General features: G+C 34.9%; 1 protein-coding gene across 4 annotated transcripts in view; it reads left to right on the top strand.

The window, feature by feature from the left end:
• IDE (insulin degrading enzyme) overlaps positions 1 to 12,486 on the top strand; it is a 63,658-nt gene that overhangs the window by 29,116 nt on the left and 22,056 nt on the right. For all 4 annotated transcript variants that reach the window (XM_054071858.1, XM_054071859.1, XM_054071857.1 and 1 more), the window contains exons 12-14: positions 5,820 to 5,922; positions 6,855 to 6,977; positions 8,932 to 9,014. In XM_054071858.1, coding sequence (XP_053927833.1) covers positions 5,820 to 5,922; positions 6,855 to 6,977; positions 8,932 to 9,014 — 309 coding nt within the window. The remainder of the gene's footprint in view (positions 1 to 5,819; positions 5,923 to 6,854; positions 6,978 to 8,931; positions 9,015 to 12,486) is intronic.

Genomic DNA, 12,486 nt, shown 5'->3' with positions numbered 1-12,486 from the left:
AAATAATTATTTACTGTTATATATATATGTAAGTAATTTTGTAGGGTTACCTGAGTCTTCTCACATTTGACAAGTGACTTGCTGGAGATGGGAATGTTCTCTACACTTGGTAATTGTGGTTTAATTTTAAATAAAGGATTTTTTTCAAGATGAAATGCATTGATAACAAATACCAAATGATCATCTTTAGTGTTGGAAGCATTGGTTCTTCAGATAATAGAGATAATTGTTTCATCTCCGCTTTTCAAATTTAGCCTGTTTTCACTGCTGTATATGTGACTTCAAAAAGCAAAGTACAGTATGTTTAGAGCGAAGAGGCACAGTGGCTGTTGTGTTTGGAAACTGAATTTGATAGAATAGGTATGCTTTACTATACAGGAAGTCTTGAAGTTTTCATAATGGAAAAGAGGTGGTGGCATAGTGTCTGATCAGAAAGATTGTGATCAGAGTGGGATGTTAATCTAAACTTCTGTGTATGGAAGTCTCTATGTAATCTTGGGATTTCAGTGTCTTGGAAGTCTCACCCTGCTTTCTTCTAGCTTGTTCTTACTGTGCTTTCTTTTCGGATGCTGAAATAAATGTGTTGTATTTAATCTTTCTTCTGGATTAACCACATTGTCTCTTCACTGGACCTGTTTAAGCAATTAAATTACAGTGATTGTGTAATTTTAAGCATTTGAATAAAAAAGCTAAGATAAAGGGTCTTTCAAAACTGGAATCTGCCTGGTTTTATAGCCTCTTCAGTTTATTGTTAAAGGAATGATACATTCTTTTTGCTGCAGAGATATTAGTAGGGTTTAAAGATAGTAAATACAAGTAGGTTAGTTTTCTGAAGCTGAAATACCCACAGGTATACTGTTAAGGCTTAAATACAAATACGTATAAGCTAGAGAGCGACCAAAGACTGATGAAATGCAGTTCTAACAGTGGAATTCAGCAAAGTGCTGGTATTCTAATGCGGATCTAACGAGGTCCGCAGGAGGCCTATAATGATGTAGGAGCAGGCACGCTTTGAGTTTTTGAGTGGTATATGGTCAGAGGAATGATAAATGTATTGCTTATTATGTGTAGGCTTAACCCATGGCAGTGTTTCCTATTGCTATGTCAACTATACATTCACATCTTGTTTCATTTTGTTTGAAGTATTTGTCTTCTCTAAAACTATAACTTCTAAAATGAAACCCAGAACATTAAGCCAGTTTGAGATTGTGTTGTGTTGCTCTTTCCTGCTTCTCTAAATGATACCATCTTTCAGTGTCGACTCAAAATTATAATTATGCTTCTATGCAGGTTGGTTATGGTAGTACTGAAAGCAGATTTTTCTCCTGTCAGTTCAAGTTTAGTGGGAATTAAATGTTTTTCTTCAGGGCATCAGGTATTTGCAGATCTGAGCTAACTTGACTTCCCTATTTTCATGTGATTGAAACAAAATATTTGGTTGTATATAGTACTATATTCCTTTTAAAACACATTTTAATCACTTATCTTTTGAAATTAAAAGCAGAATGAAATGAACTGGGATTTTTTTCATCATTCATTTCACTAAGATACTTCAAAGTACAGCAAATATAATGGGGAACGTAATTTTTGTAGTATCTTTTATTTCAAATTGCTGGCAAGATGTCTTGGGGAAGACAGACCCCATTACTTAAGTATTACTAAAAGTGATTTCATGCTACATCACAAAGATCCAAGAAAGCCACTGTGAATTTGCATTTTTAGTGAACTCTCTTGAAAGAGTGAGTTGTGATTATAGATGCTAATAAGTGTCCCCTTGTGTTATAGTTTATTACATCTGTATCTTTACGTATGTTGTAAACTGATGTCCAGTAGCTACTTTTATCCTTTTGTATTTGCTTGAGCAAATTGTACATAGCAATAAGAAACTGTGGACTTGTGCTTTTGGGTATCAATGTGAGTTCTGGTTATCCGCTATTCACTCATGTTTATCCTTATGTTTACCTTTCTATTCTCCTTTTTTATGAAAGAATTAGTATGTACCACATCATCCTGACTTTGCCTATTGTTTTTTTTTGCTGTTTTGTTTTGCCTTTTTTCCCCTCTTTATGCCTCGCATAAATTGTATCTTGGAATGGTTTAGTTTTAATTGATTTGGATTTTTCCTTTGTGTGATGGTTTTATTTATAATTCCCTTTTCATAACCCTATTGGAATTCACCTACACTCAGGACTTTTCTTGGCATATGTACATTGAGGTAGCTGCATTCACAGTTAGAGACTACTGTTCCATGTCTTTTTAAAAAGTTTAGCTTTTCAACTGTTATTTTCTTAACAAACTGTGTTTCTAAAAAGTATGGCAAAATATCCATACTCACAGATGGTAGCAAGTGTCCATATGTGCTTCTATTTGACTGAACCATAACAGGAAATTTTCATATTCTCCTCCTCCCTCCTGCCCCCACACGCTACTTGTTGCAGTTAGTCACTTAATTTCTGAGAGAAACCTTTTTAAGATGGAAGAATCATTTTCATTTGTTCAAACTGCATTGGGTTTTGCCAGCCATCTGTGAAAATAAGAGGATAAACTTGGCATGTGTCACAGTCTTAGCTGAAAAATGTAATTTTCCCATCATTTTCAAGACAATTTTTTCCCCCTCATCGTCTGCAGAATAGATGCTCTTATTAAAATTTTAGAAGCCAGTGACTCATCAGATTAAGCAACTAAAGAACATTTCCCTCTGGATATTAAGTGGACTTCTTTCCTCTCTTGTTTTCTGAAGTGCAGCGCTAGGAGTATCCTAGAAGGAAGAAAAATAAAATGAATGCCAGAACTGTTAATACAGGATTTCTAAGGGCTGCAATTTCACAAATGCTGAGCAAACAGTTATTTCTGTGCAGTGGGTTGTGCTCATCCCTGGTGATAAACATGTTACAAACATGTAATGCATGTGTTTAGCCACACACAATGCAATTGAAAAATAAAGATTTTGAAAATCACAATTTGTTCACTTATATCATGAAATGTTTAAATAACTGCATGTCATTGCATTTCTACCTGTGCTGCTTCTTTTCCTGTCCTTGTGTTCATTGCTGTAGGTGCTTGTATCTTGCTTGGTTTAGGTTTTAAGTCTCAGGCAGATGAAATGTTGTTTGATTGATTGATTATTTATTTATTTATTTGTTTAGTGATTGAGCTCAAAACGTACGTCATCATTCCAGTAGTGATTTGGGGTATAGCGAGGGCAGGAGGATCCCTTGAAGCAGAACCACTTGAAGAGTTGTGATTCTAATTTCCACAATTTCATTTCTGTATGTTGAGCAGACAGAATTATTCTTAGCTCTTTAATTTTAGTATCTTCCTACAGCAAAAGTTTGTGTGCTTGGATTGTCACTGCTGCAAGAGCATCAGGATGTTTAAGAAGGGTAAAAGGAGGGAGTGTCAAATAACAGACATATGTATATTATGGCATAAAACACCTGTGTTTTGCTGTTCAGATTGCATGATTATTAGAATTTTATCAGGATAATCTTTTACCTTACGACTCTCTTTCGTTGGTATTTTTATTTAATAGGAAGAAAGTCTTTGTAGGTTGCTCTGAAATTCTAGTACACTTAGAATTTTTATAGTCTCTTAGCAACTTCATCTGTACATGGTGGAGCTGTTGCTCACCAGCTGTCCAAGTTAAAATTCAAAACATAATAGAATATTCCTATGACTTATTTGAATGTAAACAACATTCTCTATAAAGGATTTCACCTTGTCGACTGAGCGTCTGCTGTGCTGCAAGAACAAATATTCTTCAGGGTTTGAGTGCTTAGTTCTTTGCTGAATATTTATTTAGAATTGTTTCTTTTGTATAAAAAATGAAATAGATGTAACATGCAAAGAGATGTGAAACCATTTTATATGAAGTCGCAATAAAAATATTGACTATTTGCATTGCAATTTTCAATGCAAAATTAATTATATATCCCTTAAAGTCGAACATTCTCCTTCTGGCTTTGGATATTGCCTAAGTTTTTTGCAGAAGAGCGGGGCTTGTTTTGTGCATGAGTATGTGTGCGCGTGTTGATGCTAATCATGTGATTCTTTCAAAGTTGAGGAGTAAACTTTCTCCCTTCCTCAACCCACAGGAAATCTGCATCCCTGAAATGTGACATTTGATTACCTCTCTTTTGGAAGTATGATTTACAATATTGTCTCAAAATCAGACAGTCTGTGGTGCAAGTCCTGCTTCAATTTTGAATCTGTTGCTAGGGGCTGTGTCTTTACAATCCCATGTGCCTCTGAGAATTACTTCTCATTTGTTTAGACACATGTAATGCCAGCTGTTTACCCCACTGTTCTCCTACTGCTTGAATTGCACAGCACCAGTTAACTTATTAATAATTTGATAATCTTCATAATAGGGGAACCTATAACTAAATACAGGAGAATCCTGTTTTCTTCAGCCTTCTTGGATCATTTAATCGTTGATGTGTAAACATTAGATAAAAAGGTAGGGATGAGGACATGGGCATTTACAATATTAATAGTCCATGTATTTACATTTTCCAAAAATGTAAATTACAAAATTCATCCTAAAGGTATTCTCCAGTGATGTATTTATAAAGTAAAATACTGTCGTTTGAGGCACATCCATTTGCCTATTTTAATTTACACCCCACTTTGCTGTGCGCACTAGATACACACAACAGAATGTTCCTAGCCTGAAGTTATTGTGATTTACAAAATAACACTTATATTGCGTGTCTTTTGATGTATTAATGTGCATTTTAGCCATCTGCACAAGCTTTGACAAAAGTTCATTACTGTGCTCTTCCTCATTTAGAGACTATTAAATATATGTAGGAGGTAGCTGTGCTATATTTTTAACCATTTAAGAATTACTATAAACTTCTATTTACTCTTAAAGCGTGGTAGTTATTTCCATTGAATAATCTTTTGTGTTGTAGATTGTTAAAAAGAATTAAGAACATTTTCTTGATACCTAATATGAAGACTACTGGAAAAATACTGTTTAATTTTCTTTATTTTGGATTTCCTTTGCTTAGGTATATTCTTTAGTTCAAGGATTGTCTGGATGATGCTCTTAATCATATAGTTTTGTTTGAGGTAGTCCTGTGAGAACCAGGGAGTTGGACTCAATCCTTGTGGGTCCCCTCCAACTGAGCTATTCTATGATTTCTAATTCAATATATTTCTGTTGTATTGACTGTAAAACGCATTAATCTTCCTGCTTTTTTTTTTCCCCCTCACTTCAAAAAAAGCAAACCCAGAACAAAACAGAAAACAAAGGGGTGAAACAGACAGCAGTCTCAAATGAGACTGTGAGAATGACACAAAATCAAGAAACTCTTATTATCAGATTATGAATGGGAGAGTAAAACTGTAATGACATAATCTAAAATGCTAAGTCTGGAATAAAATTTCTGTAGTCAGTATTTTCACTTATCTGTGTGTTGATAGAGGTGTTACAAAAATTGTTGTAGTCACCTCATTAATTTTGAAGATCTCATGGACTGCTGTCTGTGTTTCCTGGAACAAGTCTAAAAAATAGGATTTGCATGCCACTATAATTGTGTGTAACTCTGTTTGCTAAAGTTGTAGCGCTTCAGCAAAACAGTAAAATTAAAAAAAAAAAAAAATTAAATTGCACTGATAACCTGATTTCATGGTTAACCTTAGTTTTTAGTTAGGTATACATATACTTGCTATCATGTTTTCTGTAATTGTACAGGAACTCTTTCCAGAAATAAATGTGTACCAGTAATGAAACAGAATAGTGCTCTGAATGATTCCTCACAGTCTTTTCTCAAGCACATTCATGCCTAAGTGCTTTATGTCTTTGTTTTCAGAGTTGCAATAGTTTCCAAGTCTTTTGAAGGAAAAACCGATCGAACAGAAGACTGGTATGGAACACAGTACAAGCAAGAAGCGATTTCTGATGAAGTTATTAAGGCATGTTAAAACTTTTATTATTCTAATATTTGCAAGTGAAAGTGGTAAATTCTTTGTCTAATTTTCCTTTCAATTGAAGAGAGAAAATAAATTTAGCATGAAAATTGTACACTGAGTCTATTTAATATTATGAGAGGTAGTGATCTTGTAGTCCTTAGATTTCAAATATTTATTTCATAGGACAGATACATTTTAATGGTTTTAAGCCATGTTAAGTATATAAGGTTTGGTTTAAAAGATCCATAATATGCAGGGGCTACTTAAAAGTGTAAGCATTAACTTTTTAAAACTTGAAAGTCTCTATTGTATGTTAATGAACTAATCTGTTATTAAAAAAGAATCTCTTTACAGCTGCTATATGTAACTGTGTTTCTGAAATTGATTTTTGCAACGTAGAAAATTAGTATATTTTGCCAACTAAATGAACTTCTAAAAGTGAAAACTCCAAGAGAAGATAGGCAAATTCTTATTGAAACTTGTTCTTGATCTCTTCTTTTAAGAGGAAATGGCTGTAAAATACACTCTAGAGCTATACTGGACCTGCCAAGCATGCTTGAGCAGACATTACTTGGGAACACTTCACTGCCTTTAGCTTGTCCATACCTGTATTCTTGATTGGAATTCTTGCTTATGTGTTTAACTTAATACCTTTGTTTAGAGTTCACAGTAGCAGAAAAGGTGAGACATAAAACCACAACCCACTCTACTTGTGAGCTTTTCAAAGTTATTTTTTATCTTCCTCAGCAGTTGCTGCTGACTGCCTGCTCCAATGTGGCTTCTTAGATATTTCTCTTTCATTGTTCTTATAATAGTGCTTGCACATAAGTTGGTGGAACACACTGTAAAATATTTTCTTACATCATTAAATAAATATGTATTCATTAATTATGCAGAAGTTATACTTAGTCTCATTATTTCTCTTGTTTGTCTAGAAATGGCAGAATGCTGACCTGAATGGGAAATTCAAGCTTCCAATGAAGAATGAGTTCATTCCTACTAACTTTGAGATTTTGCCACTGGAAAAAGATGCGACACAGTATCCTGCCCTTGTCAAGGTAAGTATCTGTGTTTGTTCTGTTTGCTAGCTAACCTTCTGAGAAGTTGCATGGAGAAAGATGGAGAGGTGAAGAAAATACCACTCCAGTCTCCTGGAAGCGTCACTTAATGATCGCGGTGTGTTTTTCTCAATACCTAAAAATCAGTAAAAATTATTTCTCACTACTAAAGTGTAGTTCTGTTTGCTAATCCTTTTCTCTATTCTAGGCTTAGTTGAAGAGTCTTCTGCAATTACATATAGTGCTTCAGCTTGACTACTCAGTACAGGAATACTTTTTGCACACAATATTAATATAAGTCCCCTTTAGTATGAAGACATTCTTCAGTAAAACATTCGTTCTGCATAAGGCGTTCTAGGTATATATTTGGAGCAGTGTTATTAACAGAGGAGGACTTCGAGCATATGTTTATGTTCATCCTGAACTGAAATGCTAAACCTCAACAGGGACACATGCTACAGCTACATTAAGTAACACTAGTTGTTTTGCTACAGAAACTTGATGCTCCTTCAGTGTCTCTGTAGCCACTAAGCAATCAATTCATGCAAAAGCTTTACTTGAAGGCATCATTGCTTTGGAAATGTATTTGCTTTTAGTTTTTTCCTCTCTCTTTAAAATACTTTTTCTGAGAGAAAATGTTTTTAATCTTCTGTATTTGATGAAATAGCCATTATCTGTTTTGCCTGCATCTCTTGTTTTCTCCCTAGCTGTATATCTGTGCCATTTTCTTTCTGTGGGCCCTGACATTTGTCTGACCTCACAGCAAAACACTGATGAGCCAAATCAGCAGAGATTAAAAAAGGCAATTTTTCTGCTGTTTTATATGCCTAAGTGAGCTTACTGTGGCCTGGGCCAGTGTTGTGTAGAAAGGAGGGGACGGAAACATAGGTGCAGGAACAGGGTGTCTGTTCTCATTGGCAGCACGTCACTAGGTCACCTCTGTTGTAATGGCACATTTTGCTCTGAAAAACCCTCAGGGAAGTGGGCAGTTAGGCTATGGACTTTGGCTATATCTTTTTGATTTTTATGTTATGAGTAGAATATTGTATAGAGGAGGGTGTTGTGTAAGGGAGAAGACATTTCTTTAATGCAGAAAGGAGGTGGAAAATGCCACACGAAATTTCTGAGAAGCAAAGAATATCTGCTTAAAAACATGAAAAAGAAATAATTTGAGAAATGTAAGGGAGAATAATAACCCGCCATGGCAGGGGGGATAGAGATGATCTTTAAGTTCCCATCCAGCCCAAAGCATTCTGTGATTCTGTGATTTTACATTTAAAAGTTCTCTCTTGTTATGTGTAGCAGTTTAGGGAAGAGGTGTTGGGAGGATATTTGGAATAGAGAGAGTGTCTATATCACAGGTTTTGTGAGAGAAAAGCAATAGGGAAGGTTGTTTAGATTCATTCCTGCTGTGGGAGATGATTCTTAAAAAAATGTGGCAAATCTTTTAACTTGCTTCCAACTATTTTTACTACTTGTCCTAAGTGTGTGGGGTTTGTAACCAATGTTGCTTTAGAATAACATACAATGCGTTAATACTTACTACTAAAGTATTAAATACACAAATATATTCTTAGTCTAAAACATGTTACTATATGCTGCTGCAATGCTGTCCCTATATTGACACATCTTCTAATGCCAGCATTAGCAGAGAATTGTGTGAAGCTACCTTTATAGTTGTCTTTGATCGCTCCTGCTCTGGAGAAGTAGTTCCTAGTTTCATTGTGAGCTTATTCACAATGCTGAAGCCATTTAACTGCCTGTTAAGGTTACGTGGCAAGAAGAGTTTCCATAAGGATAGATGGATGTACACGCAAAGGTATACACCAAAAATATGAATTTAAGGACACAACACTGTACTGAGATTTGAAGTGGTGAAGGGACTTCTAGAAATAGTGTAGCATATTACAGTCGAACGTTAAGCAACTTAACAAAACCTCTTTTCTTAACACAGGATACTGCTATGAGCAAGTTATGGTTCAAGCAAGATGACAAATTTTTTTTGCCAAAAGCTTGCCTCAACTTTGAGTTTTTCAGGTATGCAATTTTATGTATATCACACAGATTGCTCTCCAGTAGTTTGTTGTTTGTTTGAAATCTGTATTTTTGTGGCAAAAACTTTCTTGCATGTATTGAGGCTTTACAGTGTTTGCCCTTACTTGGGAATATGCAGTAAGATACAGATAGCAGGAAAGTTCATGTAAGTCAGGTAGCAATTGAGTAGCAAGTGCTTTTAGGTCCTCTGTTTATATTAATAGGAAAAGTTTATCTAAAAATACTTCTAAATCAAATTTTCTTCGATGTTATATTTGCTATACCTGAAATATGCCTGCCAGTAGCACCTACTACATATTGCAATATCTCTCTTTAAAAATGAGTGTGTTTTTTTAATTGACTAAATCACAACTATTTTAAGTTAGTGTTTTCTTTCTAAAATGCTCTTCTGCTAATGGGTTTAGTTTCAAATTCTATTTTAATTTTCATAATGCAAGTCAGTGTAAAATTTTAAGTGCTTAAAATTGTGGTATTTTATTTAACTGACACCAACAATTGGTTGACTTTTATTCTTTAGAAGCACACCAATTGCACTATCAATGAATGTGTGATTCTCACCTCAAGATGCATGATAAAAGTGCTGTAATGTTAATTCTGGTCTCGCATTATTTTTGTCACAGGAAAATTACCTTTTTTTTCTTTTTTAAAAGGGACCGTGACAATTATGTACCCTTAGTGTTCCTTTCAAGTAATAATTTCTAACTTTTGAATTTTAAAAAAATACTACTGTCTTCAGAGTGCTGAGCTACTGAAAGGTGAAAATAATTTCAGGAACTTGACTCCTCTGGCCTAACTGATTGCTGGAAAGGCTATTCCATGCCCTCTGGTAGATGCTCACAGGTGCAATGTTGAGTCCTGGCTTTCAGTAACCACTTGAAATGTTTCTTGGCAGAATTTTAGATAGACTTTTTTTTCAGAGTGTGTCAAATCTTGGTACTGGTGTTCATACTACCTGGTGAAAATAGGTTGCCTGGGTGTTTCCTCTTTCTTTTTGAAACCACAGGCCAAATATTACAGCTATTCATACCTGATGGCTTTCTGTTTTACTATGTCCGACCAAAACCCAAAATAAGATTTTATTGATGGAGACAGAGTTTGTGGTTAGGTTTTTGTTTTAGATCAATTCAAAATGAACTATGCGGGATCTAATCTCCTTATCAGTTTATGAAAGATAAAAAGATGATAATTTTATGTAGAGCACGCAAAGGTATAAGTATGTGCATATACATACAATATCACAGAATCATAGAATAGTTCAGATTGGAAGAAACCTTTAAAGGTCATCCAGTCCAACCACTCTGCAGTGGCCATCTTACACTAGATATATGGTGATAGTCTTTCCCAGTTAGATATGTTCTTTAATCTCAGTAAGCTCTTCTGAAATCCTAGGAGTACTTGAGCTTTGCTGAGTCACATAAAGGAATGATTTGCCCCTTTCTTCCTAGGAATGGTTATAGATTGAAAACTGGCTTTGTTCTTACGGTTGGGGGAAAGGATTCTTTCCCTTTCTTGAAAAATAGGATGGTAATTGTATATGAACGGATGTTAGGAGATACTGACAATACCGGGTGCATCATCTCCAAAAGAAAATGTTAGCAGGTTTTTCTGGGTTTGATGCTTAAGGATTCTTAGTGAATATCTATTTTGATACTGGTAATGCTGATGGTCATTGGAGGAAAAGGTGAAATATACAGTGTGCATTCATGAGACATGATGGAATTACTCATAGCTCTTGTGACCAAGTGAACTGGTAAACAAAGCCATCTTAATAACATGGGTTTTCATAAACAGTTTTAGCCTCAGTTCTAGATCAGAGTATGATGGCTATGTTGCCTTGTAGGTGATTACATGAATTTGTTTGCACTACGGACTGCTTAAGTAAGATAGAAAAAAAAATAAGGAGGATTTCTTCTGACTGCAGCCCTGATCATCATGAATCATTTGAAGAATTCATGACCCGGATGTTATTAGCAGGAACCGTTGTGTAAATTAGCTAACCAGGAGGTTGATGAGGGAGATTCCTCCCTTCGAACATACATATCTGGTAGGAACAATCCAAGCATATGAACCTGTTGAAGTCACTTTGTTCCAGAACTGAAAATCCTTACATGGTACGATACTTGCATTAAAGAAACACCACAGTAAAAACCTCTGACATAAGACTTATCATCCATCCTGAAGGATGATGGTAAGCTTTTGCTTTTGTCTGAATTATGACTGAAGAATTCATCAAGTATCCTATTCAAATAGGAAGCAAAATAAGAATGTGATGTGCTGCTGTTTTGGAAACTTTCTAAAAAGTACTTGTAAACTCTGCACTTCAAGTTTCCCCAGGGTTAGAGAAGTGGATGTTAAAAATACAATGCTGATTATTTTTAACTGGATACTTACTACCTTCCAGTTTAATAAAAATTTCAAGCAACTTGAGTTGCTCATAAAGTAACCCAATATCAACACTTCCAGCTATGCCACTCACAGCTCTGTTGGAAAGGAGAAAAGCCTAGTCTTTAAGATTTTTCAAATACACAATCGGTGACTGATTTTTCTGCTTCCTGAGTCTAGTCAAAAAAGGTAAACTAAAAATAACCATTTATTTACAAAGTTGTCAGTAATAAAAGGCAAATCCCATAACACTGATAGAATAATTGTTTTCTGTTATTTTTTCATTTCAAAATTAATGATTTAGTAGTCTTCATTATTTTCAAAACTCCCTGTTGGCCTTTGCCAACTAAATGAGTTCACAGATGTTATAACTGATATGGATGTAGTTATCACTCAAACTGATTAAGTCTTTATTCTAGTCAAAGTGGAAAAGAATATAATGAGTTTGGAGGAAGATTTCAGATAACATGGGCTTGACCCATGTCTTGCTTTAATTCAGTCTTAATTAAAAAATCCAATATTAATTAGGTTTGCATCATTTGGCATATTGAAGTTCCTCAGTTTGGGAAAATTCTTACTGTAGGGAGAAAAGCAAATAGTAATGTCCTATTTTTTTTTTTTTTTTTTTTTGCTGGCCTGTTTGCTTAAATTACATGAGCCCACAAAAATTAACCCAGTAGTAGTAAAAAAGCATACTCTAGGCTGACTCCTAGGCTGGTTTCAGACTGTAGCAGGCTCTGATTCTCCAATAGATGTATATATACACATTTTTAGTATCTTCCCATGCTTTCTTTCTGTAATCTGAAATGAAAGAGAAGTCAATGCCTTACTAAAAACTACTAGAAACCTTCCTAAAAATGCCTTTGCAATGTATTTTAAAGTTATCAGCATGTGTATTGTGGCGATGTGATCTTAGTTTTACTAGATTAGTGTTGGCACACACTATGAAATACCGTACTGTGTAGGCATAAACATCTATGATAATGTGTCTCTGAATGTGACCATTAGCAGCTGCTTAGGGAAAATAAATGCAAATGGCGTGGTTTTGAATTGCAAGCTGTATCCTGACAGC

This window comes from Cuculus canorus, chromosome 7 (genome assembly GCF_017976375.1).
Source record: "Cuculus canorus isolate bCucCan1 chromosome 7, bCucCan1.pri, whole genome shotgun sequence".
Taxonomy (NCBI): domain Eukaryota; kingdom Metazoa; phylum Chordata; class Aves; order Cuculiformes; family Cuculidae; genus Cuculus; species Cuculus canorus.
The sequence above is the reverse complement of the archived record's forward strand: the minus strand, read 5'-3'. Positions and strand labels throughout refer to the sequence as shown.